Source organism: Anser cygnoides, chromosome 3 (assembly GCF_040182565.1).
Source record: "Anser cygnoides isolate HZ-2024a breed goose chromosome 3, Taihu_goose_T2T_genome, whole genome shotgun sequence".
NCBI classification, from domain to species: domain Eukaryota; kingdom Metazoa; phylum Chordata; class Aves; order Anseriformes; family Anatidae; genus Anser; species Anser cygnoides.
The window spans coordinates 17,303,636-17,329,421 of NC_089875.1; the positions used below are offsets into that span (position 1 = coordinate 17,303,636).

At 38.8% G+C, this 25,786-nt stretch overlaps 1 protein-coding gene across 3 annotated transcripts in view; it reads left to right on the forward strand.

Annotated features, from left to right (window-relative positions):
• The window catches only part of FSHR (follicle stimulating hormone receptor), an 85,582-nt gene that overhangs the window by 18,879 nt on the left and 40,917 nt on the right, over positions 1-25,786 (forward strand). For all 3 annotated transcript variants that reach the window (XM_013192472.3, XM_013192471.3, XM_066993564.1), the window contains exon 2: positions 14,710-14,781. In XM_013192472.3, the coding sequence (XP_013047926.2) occupies positions 14,710-14,781 (72 nt within the window). The remainder of the gene's footprint in view (positions 1-14,709; positions 14,782-25,786) is intronic.

Genomic DNA, 25,786 nt, shown 5'->3' on the forward strand with positions numbered 1-25,786 from the left:
CTATTCTATTGGCCTCTTTAATAGAACCATCTATGTTTATTAATTTTAGTTTTAAAAAAATATATCCCTCCACAGAGGGTTCATCTTCAAGCAGAACTTGGAAGGTGAAAGCACTAAGCATATCTTTATTCTGAATATAAGCTAAACTTTCATTTTCCAGTGTCATCAAGCTGGCATCTTTCTGAAAAAATAATACTTGCTTTCAAATTCATTAGAGATCCATTTATGACACTACTACAAGATTTTCATTGTTTGCTATTGATATGTCAATCTTAAAATACTGTAGTTAGTATTTTTAAGGATAGTGGTACACTAGCTGTCCTACTGTATTTGTTCAGGATCATCATTTTAGCATCTAAAGGTAAATCCATGTCTAGTGGAAGGTAGATAAACTCAGTATTTCATAAAACCATAGAATAGTTTGGGTTGGAAGGAACCTTAAAAATCATCTAGTTTCAGCCCCCATGCCACGAGCAGGAACACCTTTCACTAGACCAGGTTGCTCAAAGCCCCATCCAACCTGGCCTTGAACACTTCCAGGGATGGGGCATCCACAGCTTCTCTGGGCAACCTTTTCCAGTGCTTCACCACCCTCACAGTAAAGAATCTCCTGCTAATATCTAATCTAAACCTACCCTCTTTTAGTTTAAAGCCATTACCCCTTGTCCTATCACTACACTCCCCGGTAAAGAGTCCCTCTCCAGCTTTCCTGTAGGTACTCCTTAGGTACTGAAAGACTGCTATAAAGTTTTCCGCAGAGCCTTCTCTTCTCCAGGTGGAACAACCTCTGTTTCCTCAGCCTTTCTTCATAGGGGAGGTGCTCAAGCCCTCCAGTCATCTTCATGGCCTTCCTCTGGACTCACTCTCATAGGCCTATGTCCTACTTTTATTGGGGACACCAGAGCTGAATGTGGTACTACAGGAGGAGTCTCACAACAGCCTCCCTGAATCACTTCCCTGGACCTGCTGGTCACACTTCTTTTGATGCAGCCCAGAATATGGTTGGCTTTCTGGGCAGCAAGCATGCACTGCTAGCTCCTATTGAGCTTCCCAACAACAAGCCCAAGCCTTTCTCCTTAGAGCTGCTCTCAATCCATTCTCCACTCAGTCTGTATTTGTGCTTGGGATTGCCTTGACCCAGGTACAGGACCTTGCACTTGGCCTTGCTGAACCTCATGACGTTCACATGGTTGCAGTGGTGAGCTAGTCTTTGCTACTGTCATGGAAAGTGCATTTTATTTTATTTTATTTTATTTAGTACAAGCGGAAGTAATAAGGCTTCCTGGGTTTGTCATTTGCTTCTGTATATCAAATTGGTGATGTCTATGGGGAAGAGATCTCAATAACTGAGAAAGACTGTGAAGGAGAAAAGAAACTGTCAGGGGAGTGAAGAATGAAATTGAAAGAATCCATCCACCTGCAATTCATATCCCTGTGAATGTTTCCCTCAGCAGTAGTTAATAGCTAATCTGAGAAAAGTTTGTGACATGGAAACTAGAAAGAGCTTGAAAGAACACCAGTGACTTGCAAATACATGGTCAGCAATGGCAATAAACAGAAGTGTTTACTGGACTTGAAAGCAATGTGCAAAGTGTGGCAGTCATTATTTGAAAACCTCATTGTGGCTGTTGCTATTGCGATGCAAGGACTACAAGCGTTCTTATGCACACAAGAAGAGCCTGTTGCTCTTGTTGGTGCTCCCATGCTTGGTGTGCCATGTCCTTATTCCTCTTGCACAGGCAGCAGCACAACCAGGAGACAGCTGCGAACCCCTGGCATTAGTTAGCTGGCATATTCAGATCAGAGGAAGGCCTGAGCAGAGGACATGAACAGGAGGTTTTGCTTCTTTGCATGGTGCTAGAATAAGAGGAGGATGGGATTTTTCAACTTTGTCACTTTCGGTGTTGGTTATTTCAAAACATAAGTATCTAAAATTCAAATGTACATTTCAGTATGTAAAAGGAAGGAAATGCTCCGCTCGCCACAGTGAGATGTGGGATCACGTGGCATAGGGCCAGCATATTTCTGTATTAACTGAATCAACACAAGTCTAGCTGGTGCCCTGAGAACAGCAGAGGACATGCTGTTCACATCCTGGACCTTTCATTTGGGAGATGCTGTTTTCCCCAGACTGCAGGCTGAGTTAGTTATTTTGGCACTCATGATGCTCTTTGGAAAATACAGCACATATTGGATAGCAGAAAGAATATTTACGATTACACAGCTCACACTCAGACCCAGAGGGAAGAAAAAAAAAAAAGTACAATTGAGTCTCCAAGTGCTATTTCTTAAACAGTTTCTGACTGCTCAGGTATTCGGGAATATCAGACATCTCATTGCAACTTCAAACAAGGCTTTCGATTTATCCAAATGAATCCAAATATTTGGTGGCGGCCCTGGTACTTCTTAGGCTGTGTGCACTAATTAAGGGAAGTAACAGTGAGCATCTTTTCTCTTTATTTTATTATCCCATGATATTTCAGCTTTGTCCCATTAAACAAAGTTGTCATAGTGGTTATGAGGATATGAAGAATGTGAAAAGAGGTTGAAAAGCATGCTACTTGACACACTAGAGGGCTGAGCATTCACCAGTTTTATGAAGTTGAACAGGAACAAGTTCCAGATTCTGCTCCTGGCATGGGGCAACCGTGGATATACATACAGCCTGAGGGATGAAAGTCTGGAGAGCAGCCCCACAGAAAGGGATCTGGTGATTCTGGTCAGTGGCAAGTCAACAGTGTGCCATGACAGCCAAAAGGGCCAACCATATCCTGGGGTGCATCAAGCATGGCATTACTAACCGGTTGAGGGAAGTGATTGTCCCACAACTTGTCTGCGCTGGTGTGGCCTCACTTCAAGTTCTGTGTGCAGTTTTGGGTGCCACAATATAAGAAGGACATAAAACTATCAGACAATGTCCAAAGGAGGGCTATGAAGATGGTGCAGGGTCTAGAGGGCAAGACATATGAGGAATGGCTGTAGTCACTTGGTTTGTTCAGCCTGGAGAAGAGGACACTGAGGGGAGACCTCATGGTGGCCTATGGTTTCCTCATGAGGGTGTGGGGAGGCGCTGATCTCTTCTCTCTGGGGACAGTGATAGGGCCCAAGGAAACAGCATGAAGCTACATCAGGGGAGGTTCAGATTAGATATTAGGAAAGGTTCTTCACTGAGTGAGTGGATTGGGCACTGAACAGGCTCCCCAGGAAAGTGGTCACAGCACCAACCCTGCTGGAGTTCAAGAAGCATTTGGACAATGCTCTCAGACACATGGCTTGATTTTTGGTTGGTCTCGTGTGGAGCCAGGATTTGGACTTGATCCTCGTGGGTCCCTTCCAGCTTGGGATATTCTATTATTCTATGATCTTTCTAATGAATTAGTCGAGCAAGATGACAAAGGCATGTTATTTGGTGCTTTGCTAAACAGCAAAGGTTCAGCAATACATTATGCAGAAATACTTCCACTTTGAAGAGGGTTTTACCTTCAGTAAGGCATCCAAAACAGAACTTATGGAATTTTGTCCCTAGACAATTTGTTTCAGTCAATAAAAACAGCATCATATATGGAGAGATTGCCAACTCAGAAAGTCCTGAGGTCTTAGAGATAGAAACACTACACACAAAGGACACCTGTCACCTTTCTGGTATGACCTCAAGTGATGAAGAAACCACTGCTCCTCTCCCTGCTGAGGAATAAGATCTTTTTAGACACATTCTTGGGACAGGAAAAGAGCTGAAGTGACCAGCTGTGTGTAAGCCAGATGGCTATTCTTGCTCTGAATCAAAAGAGGGGAAGAAAGTTTTGAAGAAGACAATACCTAAAAAGCCCCCCATCTGCTTAGGTTGTAGACATTTTCCATTACCCTATTTTCCTTGACAAGTTGCCTGCAGGAAAGAACATAAAGTAAAACACTCTCTGTGGAAGAACTAAATACCTAGGACTTGTGCAGTGTTCCTTTTGTCAGGAAAGTATGAAGAGATATTAATATAAATAGATGCAACACTGAGAGTTTACTCAGAGTGAATGAATTTTTAATAGCTCCTCACCATAAAGATGGTTGTAAACATCAAGGTCAGATTTCAAGGAAGTTGCATGTTTTATCACATGCTGTACATTTCTCAAAGGCCCCTGTAAGTTAAGCAATGAGGAATGAGGAAGTGCTCTTCCAAAAGTAGCGTAGTGTCTCACAGGATAATCAATACTAATAAAGTGCAGCTATTTGTAAAAATAAAGCAATCTGTATTTTCTGGTTCTCTGTAACTGAGACAGAGTAACTTCATTCACTTATGGTATTTATCTTAGACGAAACACTTTTCACAGCATGTCTTTGACATTAATAGAAGCAATTTTGTCTGAGTTTCCAAGCTTACTGCTGGCGTTTTTTGTGGGTAACTCATTCCTACCGGTTAAACTCTCCTGAATGTGAGCATGGTAGCTGTGATTCTGTTCTCTGAACCTAAAGAGGACTCGTTTGTTTTTGCACTTTGTAACCTGTGACAAACCTTTTTTTTTTTTTTTTTTGTATGTATGTACTGAAGAGACCAACATCCTTGTGTCAGAGGGTATTCTGCAGTCATTCTGCTCTGGGCATGTCATTTGCGTTTGTTGAATGTGCTGCTTATTATTGCCTTGCATCTAAATCTTAACAAAATTATTTGTCAGACTCTTTGCAAAGTGAGTTGACACGTCCAGGTAACTAGCCTGAATAATCACAACTCTGCAGAGCTCAGTTCCTCTCCAGTGTATTTCATTTCAGTGTATTTTATTTCAGTGTAAAAAAAACTCAGCCTAAATAGATGCAGAATTTTCACTAAGCAAGGAGCACAGAATACCTCAGATTGGGCAGTGGTCCTGGTGTTTCATCTCTTTTCCTGGCTGTGATTCTTGTAATCTACTTTTTTCTCCATCCTGTTTTTTTTGGTTTTGTTTTTTTTTTTTTTTAATTCTGAGACTCCAAATTCACCCAAAGCTACTCAAGCAGAGGTATTTAAAGTAATTTTGGAGCTTTATTTTTAACTGTCTGCACATGTGTCCTTAGAAAGAAGCATGTTGCTTGATGATTTTTTCCAGTCTTGTAGTATAACTGATGCTTCTTTTTTTTTTTTTTTCCCCTCATCAAAAAATTGTGTTCTTCCTCATCTCTCCGTATCAGCTGTTAACTGGTGAGAGGCACAGCATGCATCTTATTAGCTGACCTAAGCAGGGACTTGATAGAAAAACAAATCCCACAGAGACATTTCTGTGTGCCTGTGAGCAGCATTGCAGCTCTGTTGGGGAAAAAGGACCTCAACAGGGCAGGCAGAGAAGTGCCTTGTTAACTATGTTACGGTATGGTGGGCACTCCAATGAAACAGCAGCTGTTCCATTAAAATGCTTCTCTACAGCTTTTTGTGTCTGGATGGCATTATTTCACCTAGTAAGTATTCACTGCATTTAAAATAGGAATGCCATCACTACTACTCATTGCACTTCTAATCTAATTTAAAAAAGAAAAGGAAATTGATTTTGAGGGAGACCACTAGTAAAAAATAAGGAGTAAATTTTCATGAGCAACTGCACATATTGCCTTTTAAATTCAGCCCTGCAAAGCAGGCAGGCATTACTAATAACCGTACCATCACAGTTCTAATTGTATTTACTTTGTCTGTACATTACTTTGTTTAATAGTGCACAAATGAAAACATTTTCCTTCTCAGAGGTGCTTACTTACGTCACTGCCAGACCTGGAGAGATTCTTGAATAGCATACCTGAAAGAATGACGTGTTCTTTCCCACATTTATAGGACATTTTTCAGTCAAACTTATATTACATTTTTCAGTCAAATAGAAGAATGGTGTGACTGTCGTATCTTCAGAAAGTACACAAACTTGAATGCAGCCATAATGTTTGCACTTTACGAGTTTCATTCCAATAGTCTCTTGTAAAAATTCAATGTTTCATCAGTTTGCTTATCTCTGTTTGTGGTTGCCAGCTGTGATCAGATTGCTTCCATTTCTTCCATTTTGGTGGAACTAGAAAGACAAAAAAAAAAAAATATTTTACAATAAAAGATAAAAGGGTGACTTTCTGACTGTAATGCTGACCTGAAACTGAGGATCTCTAGTTACAAGCCATGACCATGTGACTAATTTCCTTTGTGGTCTAAGAAAATATCTTCTGGTTTGTGTTTGTATAACAAAGGCAAATGTAATTATTTCTGTTGGAAATTAAGGGGAAAGGGCACCAAGGTACCTGTAAAAATTTCTTATAACCAATTTTCTTTTGGTTTTGGACTGACTTAATCCTTTTTCAGGACCTGATGCCTCCTTTAAAATATATGTATATATATATATATTAACTAGACCTTTATTTTGCCCATTGATTCTGTTACGAGGTCTCACTGAGGGGATGTTTGGATGTTTGTTTTTCTTTGGAATACTCTCCTTTACCTGCTCTTCTCACCCCATGTTCATTAACTAGCTGCAGTCTAGATAACTTTTCTTTTCACAAGCATTTGTATTGTTTGAGTAGTTGATTTAAGCATGGACAGATCCCAGTATGTGAATGCAGCGATCAATGCTTCCAGCCAGATTGTGCACATTAGCAAGGGATTACAGTTTCTCTCATAAGTCAATTTAAATGTGTGTAAAGTAGGGGTTCTCAGACCCTTAAATGCACTAATCATGTCTCAGATGGGAAAAAAAAAATGAATTGTAAGACTCTTCCTCCATTATTCAAGCATGTCTGTGCCAGTCAGGTCCTGTTTTTGCAACAAGTTTGTAAATCAGTTACATGAATAGTCGTTACTGAAAAATATTCTGCTTGGTTTTAGTTTTTATTTGGATGATGGAGTAGCTCTGTGAAAAGATGAGCCAGTAGCATGCTAGAGCAGTGTTTTATCAGTACTGATGCCATTCCTCCTGATACTGTCAGACATATGAATTCTCAGCCTCAATGTCTCATGGAACTGAGGCAACTTATATAAATCTCACTCTTTTTTTCTTTTTCTTTATCTTTTTCCAAATTAAATCCTCATGACTGCTGAAAATAGCTTTAAAACATTATATGAATGCACTCTAAAGACTTGGAAATCAGAAAGGAAATAAAAGCAATCTTTTTGCGTTTAGCTCAATGATATTTGAAGCCTTTTTTGTGATGGTTTTGGAGCTGGTTTATATGTTTTGAATTCCACTCTGCATGCTGATAGGAATGGGGAACCATAGCTATGTCCAAAAGCAGCTACAGACTGCTTTGTAGATTACAGATATCTTCCCCCTAGACAGCTGATTTTCACACTGATCCATGAAAATAATATTTTTAAATGTAAAATCTAGAATGTTTAGGTTTAATTACAGTTTGGGAAAGGAATCATACATTCATACATACATTTGTTTGTAGATGAACATATTGCAACTCATGCTTCAAGATTCACAGGGTCCGAAGTCTGTCTGGGCTCTGTATGCACCCTGAGAACAGTGCCTTCCCGTTGATTCAGGGCACCCACCTTGGGCCGAGTAATCTAGCCACCTTCATGCCAAAAAAACATGAAACAGCTGCCGTAAAATAAATTTTCTAAGAAAAACGAAAGGCTGAACACAGGGTCTAGAGAAGACAGTTCTGCTTAGGGATTCAGGCAGCTCACTGACTTACTGTTAGGATTTCTGTGCTCGGTGTATGAATTTCTACTCCAAAATCAAAACTCTTAATTTTTTACCATTAACAAGGTAGATTTTGCCCTGTTATATTAGCAAGTTCCTATTTTCCCCTAATGATTCATTGAAGTATTTCAAAATATTAAGAAAAATATATTTATTTTATGACTAATTCAAAGGAAAATATTTTTATGTTCGTGTATTTCTGCATATTCCTCTTCCTAGGGACATATTAACTAGACCCACACCCTAGTCAGAAATAAGGCATTTCAATGAGCTGGGGGCTTATAAATTTTCTTTACAATTTTAAATCAAATCAAATCTGAGCTCAAAAGAATTTCATGATTCATTCCAGTGAGAATTAATACAAAAGTTTAGGGCCAGGCTGACACAGACAGATTGGTTTACACCATCTAGGACACAGTCTGCAATGTCTATTTGTTTTCTATTACAGAACAAAAAGCAAAATAATCCTTCACTGTTGCATTGACTCACCAAGCAAAAACACACACAAAAAAAAAAAAACATGGGGCAGGATTTTGTTGGTTCTTGTATTTTGTCAAAAGAACACCAAGTAGGTCATGGCATCATATTGTCTTCTCCTAAAATATAACACAGTCTCACCTGTTGCTTGTGCTGGTACCTCGAGCACATCTCCAAAGCAAGATGCAAAAACAAAGAAACAACAAAAGAATTAGAAAGAGAATAAATTACATTTTATTGTAAATCTGTCTGTCTGACAAAATGCACACTGCTGTAGAGGATTAGAAGGTGATAGCATCAGTCTATTATCTTGGAGACTAGAGTAAAATGGTTTTCAAAATTCTGTATTTATTTCTTTGGAACTGAGTTTGGTTATTTAGCATTACGGTCACCAAATCTTTTGGCTTTTTTATTTTGTTTCCATATCCGATTGACACTGTTCATTTTAGCATCATGAATTTGCCATTTACATAAGCCGGGATAGACAACTCTACAAGATGCGTACCTTCTGACTAACTGTGTAGATCAGAGAAATTGGTTTTAGAGTGTTTTGAAAGACCCGAATTCAGCCATGCTTAATGAAGCAGAAAGTAATGTGGTTTTTTTGTGTGTGTGTGTGTTTTTTTTTTCTGGTTGGGTGGGTGGGTGTGTTGTTGTTGTTGTTTTACTAGTTTAATTTACGTTAATTGATGCAGTCCCTTGTTGTGCAAGGTTATTGCTGTTGGGGAGGAGCTTTGCTGAGGAAAGAAAGGAAGGGAGCTGGGAAGAGGGAACACCAGCTCAATGGGAACAAATTCTGGTGGAGACCTTTGCCAAAGAGTGTTTTCATAATTACTCAAGAAAAAGTCTGTGGGACCAGGGTCTGAGAATTCATTTGATGAGTACAGAAAATACAGCATTTCACACTTAAGTGACTAACCTCACAAATACAGTGTATTTACACTGATTTGCTCACTGCGCCCACTTTACATGCTTTCCATGTACTTTTGTTTCTAGAGACAATTTGCAGACCTTTATGCATCCACTTTTCTAATCTTGTCATTTACCAAGTCTTTTTACTTACCCACACCTTAGGCATCAGATACTTGAATAATTACATACAGTCCTCTATCTCTTCTTGGTGAAGTCAGTCTGATTTCTGTCCCTGCACTCATATAGGATTGAAAGGAAGGATATTATTTTTTCTGGAGGATTTTTTTCCCCTTCACATCTTATGCTATGTCTGTCTGAACTACTTCAGCTGCAGAAGACTATTTTAGGAAAAAGTTCAATAAATCTCTTTGTAGCTGAAAATGTTAGAGGGTTATTCGGGATCACTTTACCAGCACCTGATAATTTCTGTTCTTTGCATCATGTCTCCTACAGGCTTTGAGATTAACTTGGCGCTGTGATATTTCTCTTATACTAGGCACAGCCATACAGAAACAAGATGTTTTTGGGTTGTTTGCTCTTCATTGTGATATAAGGTTGTGTAAGTAATCTGTGTCAGTGGGCTCATATTAACTGAGACCTTGCCCTCTTAAATAGCCAGGTTTATATGTCTCTGTATAAATAAATAAATCTGTAGGAGATAGCTCTGATCTAGTCCTGACAGGTCTAGCCTTAATTAAAAACAGTTTTTTAGTAGTTTTCTAATACAAAAACCTACTCACAGCTACTCGTGAGATGAACAAAAAATGATAAAAGGCATATAAAATGCACAAAACTTAGGAATGAAACGTGAAAACCTGTGGGAAATGTGCATGTTCAGTCCAAAGAAATATCTGATAGTAAGCTTTATTGTCTCTCCAGATGTAAAAGTATTTTACTGCACAAAAGAATCCAACTACTCCCAATGGTCAAAAAAAACAGAAGAAGGGAAAAATCAGTTAAATATTATGCAAAGTTGTATATTTAAGTGTATGCTTATACTGTAATTTTTATATATATAAAGTGTAAGTGGGTTTGCACAACTGTAGCAGCTAACTTTAGTTCCTGTTAATAAGCTCCCAAAGAATCACTTTCGACAGATGTGTTTAAATCAGGATTTAGAAACCTCTCCAGCACTTTAGGGGTTCTATGCAATGAGCAATGGGCCAGATTTAATTCTAGTTTATACTGCTGTACATAGGTAATAACAGTAGTTATTATACCCATCTTCTATTTCTAGACTTGTAGGATGCAGGATAATCATGTTCACCATTTGGGTTTTGTTTCATTTCGTGTCATTGTTTCTGTTTTCTCGTTATTTTTTAAGTTTTTGGTGGCTCCAACACTGCGGGCCTTGCTAGAATTTCTAGGATGTATTGTAGCATATATAGTGATAACACTAACATTACTGAACTTTGGACTTAATTTTTTTTTTTTTTTTTTTTGTAATCTGTCCAACGGAAATCAAATCTAACTGTAATGCCTCTAAAGAGAATGCTAGGGTTAAGATCCCTCTTGTCCTCCCTCATGGCACAAGGAGTATCATAGCCCTGGCTGCGCAATGCTTGAGCCGCAGCTGGGCACAGGGAGAGGTCTCTTGGCTGCTGAGCACCACTTGGGGTGAGAGGGGTACTTGAAGCTGAGACTCTCATTCCCTGTGTCTGTCCTTCTGCTGTCAGGACAGCAGTGAGAGAGCACAAAGCCTTCCTCCACTCCAGCAAAGCTGCTGTGAGCAGGGGCTCTCTGGCTTTTTGTACATGTGGAGGGCATACAAGACCTGGATGCTTCAGAGTTGAGATGGAGACCTGCATTTAGTTTCCTGGGGACTAGGTCTGCACAGCTCACTGCTTAGGGTACAGATCTTTGGATCACCTAACCTTTGGTCTAACCTTTCTCACACCTTGTGCCAGGCACCTGGCTCTTGGTTTTTAATTTCACATCATGTGCATAACTTTTATGGTTTTCAGTGCTTTCTTTAGTTATTTTTTAGTTATTTAGTTATTTTTATTTAGTTATTTTTTATTTAATAATGCATCTCTCCATTAAGCACCTGTTTTTTAAAGGATGCTTTTGTTTGCTTTGACGTAAAACATGCTTGAAGAAAGGCAGACTGTATTCATTTCTTTGACTTTAAATAATTCCAGTAACAAAACACAAGTAACAAAAACAAGGAAATGCTTATCAATTATTTTCCCCATGCACCACAGCAAGAATTCATACTGAATATCAGTATCTCAAGTAAAGTACAGATTGATTCTTGGAGCCTAATTTGTGAGATTTATTGACAATACAGCATGCCAGTAGTTATAATGGACTCCTATTCATTACACAGTTGATAATTCAACAAGTAGCTGATTTTAATTTTCAGTGTTAGTTATAACATTAAAGCTAACTTTATTAGCCTAACAGGGACATTTAAATACAATTAACCTTAGTTTTTAAAGTGGAATGTGTGACTTCAGCTATTAAACTTCAGTTCTACTTTAGTAGCTCCAGGGCATCAGATATGTACGTCCTGAATTCTGGCACCTTATTAGCACAAGAAGGCAGGCTATCCAACAAAGAAACCCAAGGTTTGATCCTTCTGTGCACTTATGGCTTTATTTCTGCGGGTAACCTCATGTATCAATGAAGCTTCTTTCTTTTAATAAGTTTCAGGATCAGGCTGTAAGTTCTTGTTGTGGTAAAGAATGGCATAGGCCAGTATCTAATTAAAGAATTGCAAACCTCTTGATGATCTACAGAGAGAGGATTCATTTTAGAGTATTGCCATAAAAAAAAAAAAAAAAAAAAGTGGCTTTTCAGACTGAGCCCACTTTCTAGGGCTCCAAATTCAGGCATGTGTTTCTACAAAGGAGAGGTTAGAAAAGGTTTCAAAGCAGATCAAAGATTTGCCTGATGGTTCATCTTTGCAGCACTAAGCCTGCTGGGTGTTCTGCACGGATCCAATATCTGAACTCTGAAAGTACAGACTAGCATTACACTAGCCATGTTTTTAGTAGGGCTTTACAAATTGCCTGATCCAGGTTAGGCCTTTTCTGGAAGCTCTTTAATCCTTCTAACATTTGCATAGTGATCTCAATTCTGCAATACTTGTGTGACAGTATTTAGAAGCTTTTTCTGACTTACATTAATAACTGTACAAGAATAATGGAATACCAAATGTGTTATCTTTCAGGACTGAAAATACCATGCATTTCTTAATGCTTAAAAAAAAAAAAAGTATGGGGAAAAATTCACTCCTCATGTAATCCCAGGGGCATCCGTAGAGCTAAATGAGGTGTGCATTGACTTTGTCATTAGTAAGTAAATACTAAGTTGTATTTGGGAATATAAATAAGGAGGTAGATCCTACTAAGATCTACGATCAAAAATATATATATATATGTATATAGAAACCTATCACTGTGTAATTCTATCAGAATAATACCTTTCTGCCTACAATTTTGACTAAAACATGATAGTCTTATATGAAAATTCTAAACTAATCAGCCGAAATAAATAAATAAATAAAAGAGGCTTCTGTAAATAGCCTATGTGAACAAAAAGAAAGAATGTCTCTAGTTTTTTAGGTATTGTGTTTAAATTTGCAGGACTACACAGCAGGTAATACCAGGCTGAGTACCCATTTCTGACCTTCTGCAGATGTTAAATCAAGGCAACACAGACACGGACTGAAAGGAGACTCCAATCAGTCATGCAAAAACAACTCTTCTCTGAGATGATTACAAATAAGTCTAGCAGGCATGCTCACTGGAAAAAAAAAATAATAATAATAAAATAGTAATTCAGAAAACATTTCCATTTCCATGGGAAAATAGACCAAGAAACTAAATGATAAATTGATCTCATGTATGTAGCCAACATTATATGATGTTTCATTTATATTGTCTGCTTGCTGTTTAACACCTGAGAGTTTGAGTATGACTTTTATTTATGACAGTACTTCTCCCTGCAAACTTACTGCAGGGTTTCTCATGCCTCAGCTATGCTTTCTTGACCTGCCATCTAGTCATATGCATATCATGTGAAGCATGTGTTTTGATGAGCAGGTCATGTTTATATATGCAGTGATTTGTACTCACTACCTATGAATGATTAAATGCATGAAAGAAAATAATTACCTAGCTAATACTTTATTTCTCCTAAGTGAAATTACAACTCCTAAGTTATTGCTCCTAAGTGTAGTAGATATCCTACATTTCATTTTTTGAGTAACATCAGAAGTTTTTTAGTCTTCTTTGTTTACTGTGATAAAAGAAGAGTTCAGGTTAACAAAACGGTTTATACGGTATTTTAAATACTTATTCTTCATAAAGTATCTACAGTTACCTTTAAAAGTGATTAAAATGTTGTCTTGGTTCCTATGTGATAGAGGTGTGTATTCTGAAGTCCCAATTTTATGGCATATTATGAATTAATTAGAAGGGAGACTGTGAGATTAAATTATAAATTATCTGTGCAACAGTTTAGGGCTTATCTTGCATAAGCATGCATGTAGCACCTTACAACATTATGTAAGCAACTCATCCCAGTTCAGCTCCACAGAGCTGTTTCGTCCTGTGCTCGAGTATCTTTCAAAAGAGAGGACAAGATGAAAAAAAAACCAGTTACCTCCCAGCATGCAACACAGCTGTGGTGATCAGCTGTTTGTTTCTTACTGAAGCCAACAGGGTACTTGCGACTCAGTGGTGGATGCTTTTTTCCCACCAGCTCCAGCAGCAGACCAACACAGTGCTGTAATTTTGACCCAGGCAGGCAGCTGGAGATCTATGCAGCCTATGAACTTTATAGCTGTATTTAGACTGTGAAGCCTTCAGGCGGGACACTCCTTGTATCAGTGATATCAGCCTTGTATCAGTCTTGGGGCAGAGTGGCTTGAAAGCAGTGCAGAGGAAAAGGATCTGGTGATGTTGGTCGATGCTCGACTGAACATGAGCTGGCAGCATGCTCAGGTGGCCAAGAAGGCCAACAGCAGTGTAGCCAGCAGGACCAGGGAGGTGATCAGATCATCCCCTTGTACTCTGCTCTGGTGAGGCCGCACCTCGAGTACTGTGTTCAGCTTTGGGCCCCTCACTACAAGAAGGACATCGAGGCCCTGGAGCTTGTCCAGAGAAGGGCTATGAGGCTGGTGAAGGGCCTGAAACACAAGTCCTGTGAAGAACGGCTGAGGGAACTGGGGTTGTTTAGCCTGGAGAAGAGGAGGCTCAGGGGAGACTTCATTGGTCTCTACAACTACGTGAAAGGAAGCTGTGGGGAGCTGGGGGTCGGCCTCTTCTCACAGGTAACCAGTGATAGGACTAGAGGGAATGGCCTCAAGTTGCACCAGGGGAGGTTTAGATTGGAAATGAGGAGACATTTCTTCTCAGAAAGTAGTCAGGCATTGGAACAGGTTGCCCAGGGAGGTGGTTTAAGAAATGGGTTGACCTGTGGGTGTTTAAGCAAAGGTTGGATGTGGTGCTTAGGGACATGGTTTAGTGGTAGTAAGGAGATGATTGGACCAGATGACCTTGGAGGCCTTTTTCAACCTTTATGATTCAATTTCTGTTCTGTTCTATTCTCTTCTAGGCCTATCCTCATCTGTCCTAGGCCTCTTCTGTCCTTGGCCTCTTCTATACTGACAAAGGCTGTCATGCAGGCCGGTATTGTGAACAGTGAATAATCACTCCATTTTCTCTATTTTCAGGAGATTTGTCCTTACCAAGATGAGAGTCATTCCAAAAGGAGCTTTTGCAGGACTTCATGACCTAGAGAAAATGTATGTATTGTGTCAATATTTACTAGAAAACCACCATTTTACTTTAAACAACAGTTTCTAGCTGCAGCTCCTTTTACTGCCTGTAAGCAACTCCTGTCTCTGAACTCAACCTAGTTTCATCTTTTTAAATAATAATAATAATAATAATAATTTCTGTTTTTAGAACATGTTCCAAAACATTGTTGTCATAAATACACTGTTATATCAGCAAGTGGGCAGTCCTTGGTCAAAGGGTTCATTTGGCAGGGAGTGTCATTGCAATCACACTCAAACAGTTGTGGTGAATGGCTTGATGTCCAGATGGAGACTGGTGTTAAGTGGTGTTGCTCTGAAGTTGGTGTAGGGACTGGCACTGCTTGATATCTTTCTTGGTGACATGGACAGTGGGATTGAGTGTGCCATCAGCAAGTTTGTGGAAAATGCTAAGCTATGTGGTGCAGTCAGCACAATGGGGGGAGGACTTGAGACATGGGCCTACGTGTACATAATGAGGTTCAACAAGGCCAAGTCCAAGGTCTTGCACCTGGGTCAGAGCAATCCCAAACAGGAATAAAGGCTGGACTATGAGTGGATTGAAAGCAGCCCTTAAGAGAAGGACTTGGGTTGATGAAAAACTCAACATGAGCCAGCAATGCATGCTTGCGGCCCAGAAAGCCAACCATATTCTGGGCTGCACCAAAAGAAGCATGACCAGCAGGTCAAGGGAGGCAATTCTTCCCATCTACTCTGCTCTTGTTAGACTGCACCTAGAATACTGTATTCAGCTCTGGGATCCCCAGTGGGGGGGACATGAATCTGAGAAGTGACATGGACTTGTCGGAGTGAGTCCAGAGAAGGGCCACAGGGATGACTGGAGGGCTTGAGCACCTCTCCTATGAAGAAAGGCTGAGGAAACAGAGGTTGTTCCACCTGGAGAAGAGAAGGCTCTGGGGAAAACTTTATAGCAGTCTTTCAGTACCTAAGGAGTACCTACAGGAAAGCTGGAGAGGGACTCTTTACTGGGGAGTGTAGTGATAGGACAAGGGGTAATGGCTTTAAACTAAAAGAGGGTAGGTTTAGATTAGATATTAGCAGGAGATTCTTTACTGTGAGGGTGGTGAAGCACTGGAAAAGTTTGCCCAGAGAAGCTGTGGATGCCCCATCCCTGGAAGTGTTCAAGGGGATGGATGGGGTTTTGAGCAACCTGGTCTAGCGAAAGGTGTCCCTGCCAATGCAGGGGGGCTGAAATTAGATGATTTTTAAGGTCCCTTACAACCCAAACCTTTCTGTGATTGTATTAATTAATAAATAAAGTGCCAGAAGGCTGTGGGAAACTGATTAATTTGAGAGTTTTCTAATAGATCACAATAAATCAGTGAAAGATTAGGGAGGAAAGCACTGCTGTTCGTAACAGGTAAGCCAATTCTAATAAATAAATATGACTGTACTGTTCATGTTTAGGGCCAGCTAGGAGGGTGTGAGAAGTTCCTTGCAGATGATAATTCTGAAAAACTTAGCACATAAAGAGAGCAAGCATCTAATTTTAGTGATAAGCCTGAAGATAAAATTATGAGCACTCTTGATGAACGGATGTGTCAGGTACCCATTAGTCTATTATGGATGTATTGCAGCCCTCCACAACTAGCGTGATCATATGTTTTCTAATATTCCTTAACTACAGAAAATCTATGGGTTAACTGGTGCTAGCACCTGAAAAGATAACAGTCACCATCAAATCTGAACTATTGCAGGGCATGTATGTTTTTTTCTAAATTATTTCATCTGTAACCAACTCACATTTTGTTTAGAAATGTATCCAGTATTTGCTCTCACTGGAGAGAATCGCAAAGATGCTGTTTGTCCAAGAAGGGTCTGAGGAGGAGTAGGGAAATACACTTTTATATTATACCGTTTCAGTCTCTCTGTGTAGGGACAAAACTGGAAAGGAATCAATTGCCAACATTTCTTTGCTTCAGCTTCTCCTTTTTCCCCTCATACTCTTGCATAAGTAAAGGATATAGCAGAAGATGGGCACACCAGAAGAGATGACAAATAAAGGAAATGTATTAAATGTATTTTGAACCTAGAAAAGTATAGATGGATGAAGAACAAGCAGTGAACATGCTAGGGGGATTCAAGAGTTGTTGGTCAATATCAAGTTGAACCACAGTAAATGCTTATTTTTCTTGACAAGAAAAGAAAAAAGGTCTTATTTTCTGTGGTCAGGAATTGCCTGTTAGGGGTAAGATCAGCACTGTGTCACCAGTTTTTTGGCACTTGTTTCTCCGCATTCATGCTGGATTCCTTTAAGTCTAGTTCTTATGGAAAACCATTCAGCTCTCTGGGCAATGTAGTGGGCTGCAAAGTGCATTGCTCCCATTATCTTTAATTACTCAGAAACCATATGTCAGATATGTATGAAGTTAATGATCACATTGAATGCGATGTCTCTAAGTGGTGATTTATTGTTGACCAAAGAAAAATACATATGGAAGTAAGCTAAATTTGAAAATATATCTATGTGCTATTATTACCTGGAAGAGAAATGGGGACAGGCAGTTTGTAGCAAAATATCCTTGAAAATAAAAATGTGATAAATATGTAAATGAGACCAATCAACATCAACAAAGAATACAGTATTTTCAAATGGTGTGGCAAACAGATAAAATTTGAAAATGATCACAAATCCAAAATCTAACCCATAAAACATTTATCAGAAATATTCATGATAATGTAGGGCAAAAAAAAAGTGTGCAATCAAATGATATATTTGCATATAAAAAACAGTCTTTGTATGAAAGCCTCTTTTTTTTCTTGCAAGATTATGCACAAAAAGGAAGTTTAAAGCAAACTGCAGTTTATTTAAGGAACAGAGCTATTAATAATGTGATATCTCCATGTGGTAAAATGTAGATAGCCTGATGTATACAAATGAGATACTTCAATGTACTGCACGTAAGTGTTCGCATAGAACTAAATAGATTAAAAATTAGGAGAGGGACAATATATTCCGATTGTGTTACTGATGAAAAGCAGTAGCTTATAAAAACCCAAAAGATCTGTGCATGTTTTCATCAGTTATCATCTCTGGTTCATTTCCAACAGTGTTTCTGAGAATGGGGTAGGTTTTAAGGTTCACAAGTTGCAGGGAATGGTCATCTTTGCAATCATCCATAGGCGACGAGCTAGTTAAATACAAGTCAGAGATGAGTCCTCCGTAAGAATCTTAACTCTTTTGTGTTTATATTCAAAGCAAATGAAGGCTTTTAAATACAGTCACCAAAAATGTCTAGTTTTCAAAGAAAAATCATTCAATAACATTTTTCATTGTTCCTGCTTTCTTTATGCATTTAAGTTTCATCCTATACATCCAAACAACTGAAAACCTTGAACAAATGTTTTTTGCCACAAAATGTTGAATATTTCCAGTCAGGTGCTTTCAGTCAAACTCCAGTCATGGTACCCATAGAAGATCTTGTTTGTTTTCCATTTCTACTGTCCAAGGAATCTCCAGTATGGACACTAACTCCTTATGGAAAAAAATAGTGTGACCTCAAAATGTCAGCATGGAGAACCTGATCTGCCCTCCCTGTGAAGCTCCAGTTTTAGTTACAGATCAAATTCTTGGTTTTCATCATATGCCAAATACAGATATTGGGGGAAGAAGAAAATTGTCACTGGAAAACTTCTACCATTTTGTGATTTTTAAAAGAATGAGAGCCCATTTGAAGCAATTCCAGCTTGTTTTTTTCTTCTTGCCCGTCTAAATTCCTTCAGATACTGAAAAAATATGAAGTGTCCATTCTGCAGACTGTCACATGGACAAATATTGTCCAGGAAAAAGATCTTCTTTTGTTATATAAAATGTTCTAAGTTATGAAATATATCGGCAGGTTGTAATTATAAGAGATTTCTCTTAGTAATGGGGTAACTTAAGATTTCTTATTGAAAACTATTTCAGAGACCCACACGTCTGAGGAGCAGCCTAACCAGCTTATTGCTATTAGCTCTGCGACTTCTACACAGTTCTGAGTTCATGTTGATTTAACAAATAGTTGTTCAGGGAAGCAGCTTTGTTATTCTCATTGCAAGTTTAGTTTTCTGCTGAGAAGTCTTGGCTAAGACTAAGCTGGACCATGGCAGCTTTTCTAGACTCCTGCTCAACCAACTTATTTACACTACCAGAACTGATTAATTCTCCAGTTACTAAAATAAAAAGCAACGTCAGGCAGGCACATAACTGGCAAAATCAATTCAGCATACTCTGCAGCTGCTATGTCATCTTCAACCTGCACTGAAAGTGCTTAACTTGGAGGAGAGAAAGCCTGAAGCAATATTGAAATCTCATTTTTTTCTCTTGCTAAGTTTCCTACAGATTCTACGATGTAGCAAATTTTTGAATGTTGATTTAACAATGCGTGACTCAGGCGTCATATTTATAAGGGAGTTTGGTCTGATCCTCAGTGGCTGAACTAATGATGGGGAGAATTAGGATATATTATTATTACTCTAGGGAAAGGTGAATGCCTCGGTCCCACCTGGAAAAATCAATTGTCATAAATGCCTGCTGCTAAGTGTGAGCTTTTATTTCAAGTCTTGGGCTGAGTGTGGTAGAGCAGAGAGAAGAGGGATGGTGACTAGTAAACCTTAGCCAAAGAAGCTAGGGAACAAGTGCAGCTCCAAGTCGTCATGTGGATGATAGAAGCAGTCTGAGGATGCTGGTCTCTCTTGGCTGTTGAAATACCCCTGTAATGATTTTTGGAGGACAAACCAAGTCTGACTTAGGACTTTGTCATATTCCTGGTCTGTGTCATTGAGGAAAGATACTCAGTGTAGCCATCTTTCTCTGAACAGTGATATTGTAGTGAAGAGATAGTATTGCCTTACCCTGTACAAGCCAAATAGCCTTTACTTTTGTATTCTGAAGCACAATCCCCTTGAAAATTTGTTGTCAGTTATTTCTTCTTTTGAAAGGTTTAAGCTAAAAAATAGTGCTTTACTTCATCATTTGCTATCAAATCTAATTTGTGTCCAACGCAAGGAAATTCAACCATGTGGATGAAAAAATTATGAACTACAAGACATCACAGAGAAACACGTTTATTGACCTTACTTTGTAGTTTGCATTAATGGGAGAAGTGGTTTTCTTTTACCTTTCTGGCAACAGCATATTTTATGAATGCGAGCCATACTGTGACCATCAGATCTTGATGAGCTAGATCCTTTATGAGAGCTCTGAAAATCCTGGGAAGTATTAAAACTTTTAGAGTTGAGGGAATCTGCCAGAGTTGACAGTCCTGGAAACTGAAGTCTTCTGTCCATGGAAGACAGAGAGTATGTAAGCACTAGCTATCTATAGCATCCACATGAATTTGTAGAGAAAATATCTCTGGATCATATATTTATTTCATCACTCAGTGCATTCAAGATTTTATAGTTTGTTTTTTTTGTTTGTTTGTTTGGTTTTGGTTTTGCTGGGACTGTTGACCCAGTGATGGTTCATTTGAACAGATTCTGCTGGTCTGGTGTGACCTAGATACATGGGCACCAGCTTATTTCATCTATGACAACCAACCTGATATGATGCCAAAATCTTTCCCATTTGCTCCATAGGCTAAAAGGCAGGTCATACATTCCTTTTCAAAATGAGTTATCATATAATGTCCAAACCAAAGTCAAGTACTTGAGAACTGTGAAGATTCCTCAGGAGAATAATTTGAGACATGCTACAGTTGCTAAATCAAGGTATAACTTGCTTCCCATGAATAGAGAAGGAACAAAGTTCTTCGTTTGATTGTAAAAGTGTTATCAGGAGACTCTGGCATAGTGGAAAGTATTACTGACTATAAGTCTTTGCTTTATTTAGCAAATTTAAGCAACCTGGCAAATTGGTGGACTCACAGTCCAGGCCTTCTTCAATAGTAGCCTTCAGAGCTACCTGGGATAGCAAATGGCTAAGGGATCACCGCCTCTGCTCCTGAAATTGGTTTCAGTCAGGCCAGCATGGTTCTATAACACTTGGCAGCACATAGCTCAGAAAGAGGTGAAAGAAGGGATTGGGAGGCAGAAATTTTGTGATCACTTAAGGATGAGCAGTTTGTCTTCTGGTCAAAAGAAAGCTCGTGAGCACACTGCAGTTTCTCCATTTTTTCTTGCACAGTGTATTGCGTTGAGCCTCATTCATTATGTGAGAGGTAGTGATTAAATACAATTATTAAAATTCTTTTGAGAAAATGGATAGGATTCAATGTAGCCAAGACATTTTGAACTTGGTTCTAGTCAGGAGCTCGTTTCCATCTTTTGTTGTATCCGTTGGAAAAATCTATTGCCCCCCCACACACAGCCCCAAGAAACAAAAAATGAATTTGCAGGAGCTGCTGTGATATGCAAATTAAATAGTGCATGTTTACAAAAATACTTATTCCTAAGGTGAAAGGGGGACACAGTGCAATTTGAGTATCAAAATATGTACTGAATCAGTAAGGATCATACTTTGGTAATAAATACTCCAGGGTATATTCTCAAAGTGTAACTCCGTGGATATTGAATTCTAGTCTATACTATAGGAAGTTATGTGTAACATTCTGCACCTTAGGGGCATGTCATGAAAATAAGTATGCTACTGAATTCTTTTAAATGAGTCTAAATATGCATTTTCTGTTAGGGAACGGGGAACTACAGTTCAAAAATACTAAAGCCAGTAATCAGCAGAAGCAAAGAAATTCAAAGTTCAGGCTGACATCCCAAAGAATAAATCTTTCATTGGGGCCACTTTTATGATATGGGGTTTTGCCCTCCCTCTCCATGGTCTAATCCTGTGTGAACCAACAGCGTCTACAGGCTGCCCAGCATCACACACTGGTATGAGGGCAGTGATAAATCACATGAATTTTCCAGGTTCCTGCAGGTGAACTTGCAAGTCTCAGAAGCCTCTGACACAGTTGACTATCCAAATTTAACATTGATTGGTGATTTTGAACTATCTCTTGTCTGTATTGGAGTGTTTGCTTGTAGTTCAGGCCTCTGGTTCAGCAGAAAAAAAGTCATGTAAAGAAGCTTATCCTGCACTGTATGCATTCCTTAGCTCAACAGTGTCCAGGGTTTCAGTCTTCATTTCCCCATTGCTGTGCTCTGCCCTTTGAAATGGGTTCCCATAAATGGGGTTTGATGGGGAGCAGCCATGCAAGCTTCTCCCAGGGCACCTGCAACATATCATCAGTGGAGGAGCTGGGAAAAGCGCTGCCTTTGCTGCTGTTTCTCAGCAAGGCACTGAGTGGCTTAGACACATTTCCTTCTAGAATGAATGCTGTTACTTCAAATGACTATTCTCCAGCCTTTGCAAATATCATCTGTGGACAGCAAATTTTAGTGTTTGGTATGAAAACATATGAGGCCTGTTACGTCCTTAATTAAATTTATTTTCTGAAAGTAGAAGCTGTGCCTTTTGTTCTAAATACAATAAGTAATGAACCAAGACCATTTTTTTATATTCTAGTCTATAAATATTTTGCTGCATCCTTGCCTAGCATTCTGCTTTTCCTTGCCAAAGCTTATCAGTGGAAGAGATCTTACATGCTGTAATTGTTGTCACCCCTTGCACAGTTACAAAAAAGTGAAGTAGACATTTAATATCCATGTCAGTGACTCACTGCTGATGTCAAAGAGCAGAGATTTTAATTACAGCTTTGTAATACTTCAGTAAATGCATAACCTGATCTCAATCTTTTGATAATGCTTTGGTGGAACAAAATCACAAATAAAATTAAAGTACTTAAAAGAAGAAGCTAGAAAATGTAAAATCAGTTCATAGTGTCCATATAAGAATTTTCTAACTTTCCAATTTAAAATGTCCCTTAGAATCATACTAATATGATTAGTGTATGATTTTAATTTAAGTATGTTAGAGTGCAAAAACCAGAGTATTCTTTCTGTGTGGTTTGGTATCTTGATGCTTGCTGATACAAAGAGTTTCCATGGTAAAATCTGGGGAAGGAAATGTAAAGGAGTTGCAAGAGGATTATTATAAAAGGGCTTCTGACTACCAAAAAAAAAAAAAAAAAAAAAAAAACCACAACCACTACCACCAAAAAACAAACAAACAATGCAATTCTGAGAAAACTCAAACACATGCATTCAGAATCACAGAGGTTTCACTTCACTTGGCTGTTCAGATCAAACATGTAGCAACTCCACCTCCTCTGCCTGACAGACTTGCTGGTGGGGGTCTATGGTTCAGTATGCACCACAGTACTGTTTTGTTGGGACTCTGTGGGAATTTGGGTGATGGTATATCCCAAGAGGCATAGTAGTGCCATATCCCTCCAGGTATATCCAGCCTCTGGGTTTGCTTTAAAAAGTACTGCTACTGAATAAATAATAATAACAATAAGTAAATAAATAAAAAGTATGCATTTTTAAGAAAGGTAGGGTTTTTTCATTATCAAAGTTTTTTATTATTTTTTCTATTAATCTTATTTCTGTGTGTTCCTAACTTCAACAGTGAGTGCAAAAGGTGTGACCTAGATGACACTATGCCTGACTTATTTTAGATGGGATTTTATTCAGTATTTATTGTTACCATTACTAAATGTTTTTTGTTAGAAAGAGGAAAGTTGGCACCGGATTAGAAATGGTAATTCAATTTGAGGATGACTTCAGAAACATCTTCCCGTATTAATTTTATCTAGATTTTCCATTTGTTTTAGAAATAATGCTAGTGGAATTGGCATGTTGCAATGAAGAATTGCTTCCCATTGCTCTACAAATGCTGATACAAACCTCAACATTTATAGAAAACAAATATTGAGATGAAGTCAAGGCATTTATTTTCTAAGCAGGAGATGTTGATTCTCTGACAACACTATATTGCACAGCCTTTATTTCTATTATACCAAATGATTGATGTGGATTTAATCATTAGTTTGATGGCTGTTTTGCTCAGTGGAGAGGCAGTTGAGCATTTCATCATTATTAGTGAGCTGCATTTTGATTTTTCTATAAGACGCTGCTAGCCTCAATTCATCCCAGGTGGAAATCCAGAGTTTCATTGTGCCCATTGTTTGCTTTGTGACCAAGCCAAGAACAATTTGCATACAAAATACAGTGAATATTTGTGTTGATTTTTTAAGCAGGAATGTGTTTTTGATGAAGATCTCCATATACGTGCTTAATTCTTTAAAAAATAAGGAATAATAAAGAGTGGTACCATTTGTGAGTAAACTAAACATGGAAGAATATGTATATATGTATATACACACATGCATACCTGTATATATGTTTATATATAGTAGTCTGGAAATGATCAATTTGTTAGGATTTATAATGGAAGAAAGAAACCAAGCCAGAAAATATTTTGAATGTTTAAGGGAGCCAACACAGCAGATGGAAATTACAAACAAATGTGAGAGAAATGCAGAATATTGAAAAGCTATTGGTGTCTGTGCGTTTTTCAATGCAGTCAGCAGAGAATTAGGAGCTGGGGACAGTAGCAGGCTGGTGTTTTTCCCCTGTCAGAACCTTGTCCCTGAGATCTGCTAACATCAGTTACTGAAGGAGGACATTCAAGAGAACATTACTGTAACAATTATGGAATATTTTCTCCAGATGGAGAATACATTTTGTCCATCTCCTGGGGTGCTTTCTACTCTGAGGAGGAGAAATACATGTAATAAATGATAAGGAATAGCTGTCCAGTGTGGATGCTCAGCACAAACTCCTTGAATGGTCTCTCTATGTTGCCTTTGTGCTGTGAAGTTTCACCACTAAAACAGGCAATAATGCAGAATTTCACCTGTGAACTAAAGTAAAATAGTCTTTGTTATTTGGAAGCATGATTTAGTTCTGTCTTGTTTGTCTATTCAAGAGCACAAAGATTTGCATCTTTATGTGGAAATGTTTATCCTTTCTATGAAGTGAAGATGCTCATTAGACGTGTCAGATTCTTTTGTCAGTCATCATTTATTTTGAATGAGATTTTATGGTTATGTTTTTCAGCTTTGTCTTCCATAACTTTAAGACTTCCTGTGCTAGATTCTTAAGATTTTGGCTTGTCTCACCTGCTCTATTTGATTGGACAAGCGGGATACAGTGGAATGGATTTGGTTATTTATGACTTCTGTTCCCAATTAGATGATGCTCCTTAGGAAAAGTGACAGTGGCAGACCTCCCTGAAGGAAGTGGGATTGGGTGTTCCGTTTGCAGGCGAATGAGCATGTTCAAAGGGGAGCAGCTTTGAGGTACTACAAGTAGCAGGAATTTTGCAAGCAGAGGTGGAAATGTGCCACTTAGAGACTGCACTGGGGAACAGTCTCCAGTGATGAACAGGTTTTCAAGGAGGTCTGAGCAGAACTTACTGCCACTTGGAATAAGTCATTGAGGAACTCTAAAGCTTCTCCAAAAGCTCTGGAAGTAAGCGGAGGGAGATGTTTAAACACTTTTAAGTTCTCTTCCACCTAGCCTCAATTTCCTTTGAGGTGTTTCTGCTTTATAGTTAATTATCCTTGTTTATATTTTAATAAAAACTGTCTTTTTTGAGCTTAAAAGCCTTTTATTCTTCTTTGGGGCATTCTATACATAGGAAGGTCAACTTGAGGTGCTGTCCTACAGCACTATCCAGATTTCCTTGCCATGACATTTTCACAGTGTGCAGTGTCTTTGCTCCTCCATTCCCTGAGCCCAAATCTCTGTGCAGAGCTGAGCTGCAGTAAAGAGGTTATGCCCAGCAGAAGAATAGAGGGCAGAGCCAAATGGCAAGACATTTTTACAAAGAGGCAAGTAAATAGATCACAGTACATCTGTGACAGCCTCCTGCCTCAGTGTAATTGACAACACACGCTGTTTATTTAAAAATAAGCTTTTTTTGCCTGTGTTTCTTGGTAGCAGATGTAAAAGTGCTAACAAGTAAAGTGGCTTTTCATGAACCTTCATCTGTCAGTACGAAGGAGCCTGTTTTGTGTTCCCTAGGCCCAGAATACCTCTGAAAAGCACATCATGTTTTCATCCAACTGTGCTGCCAGGCACAGAGCAT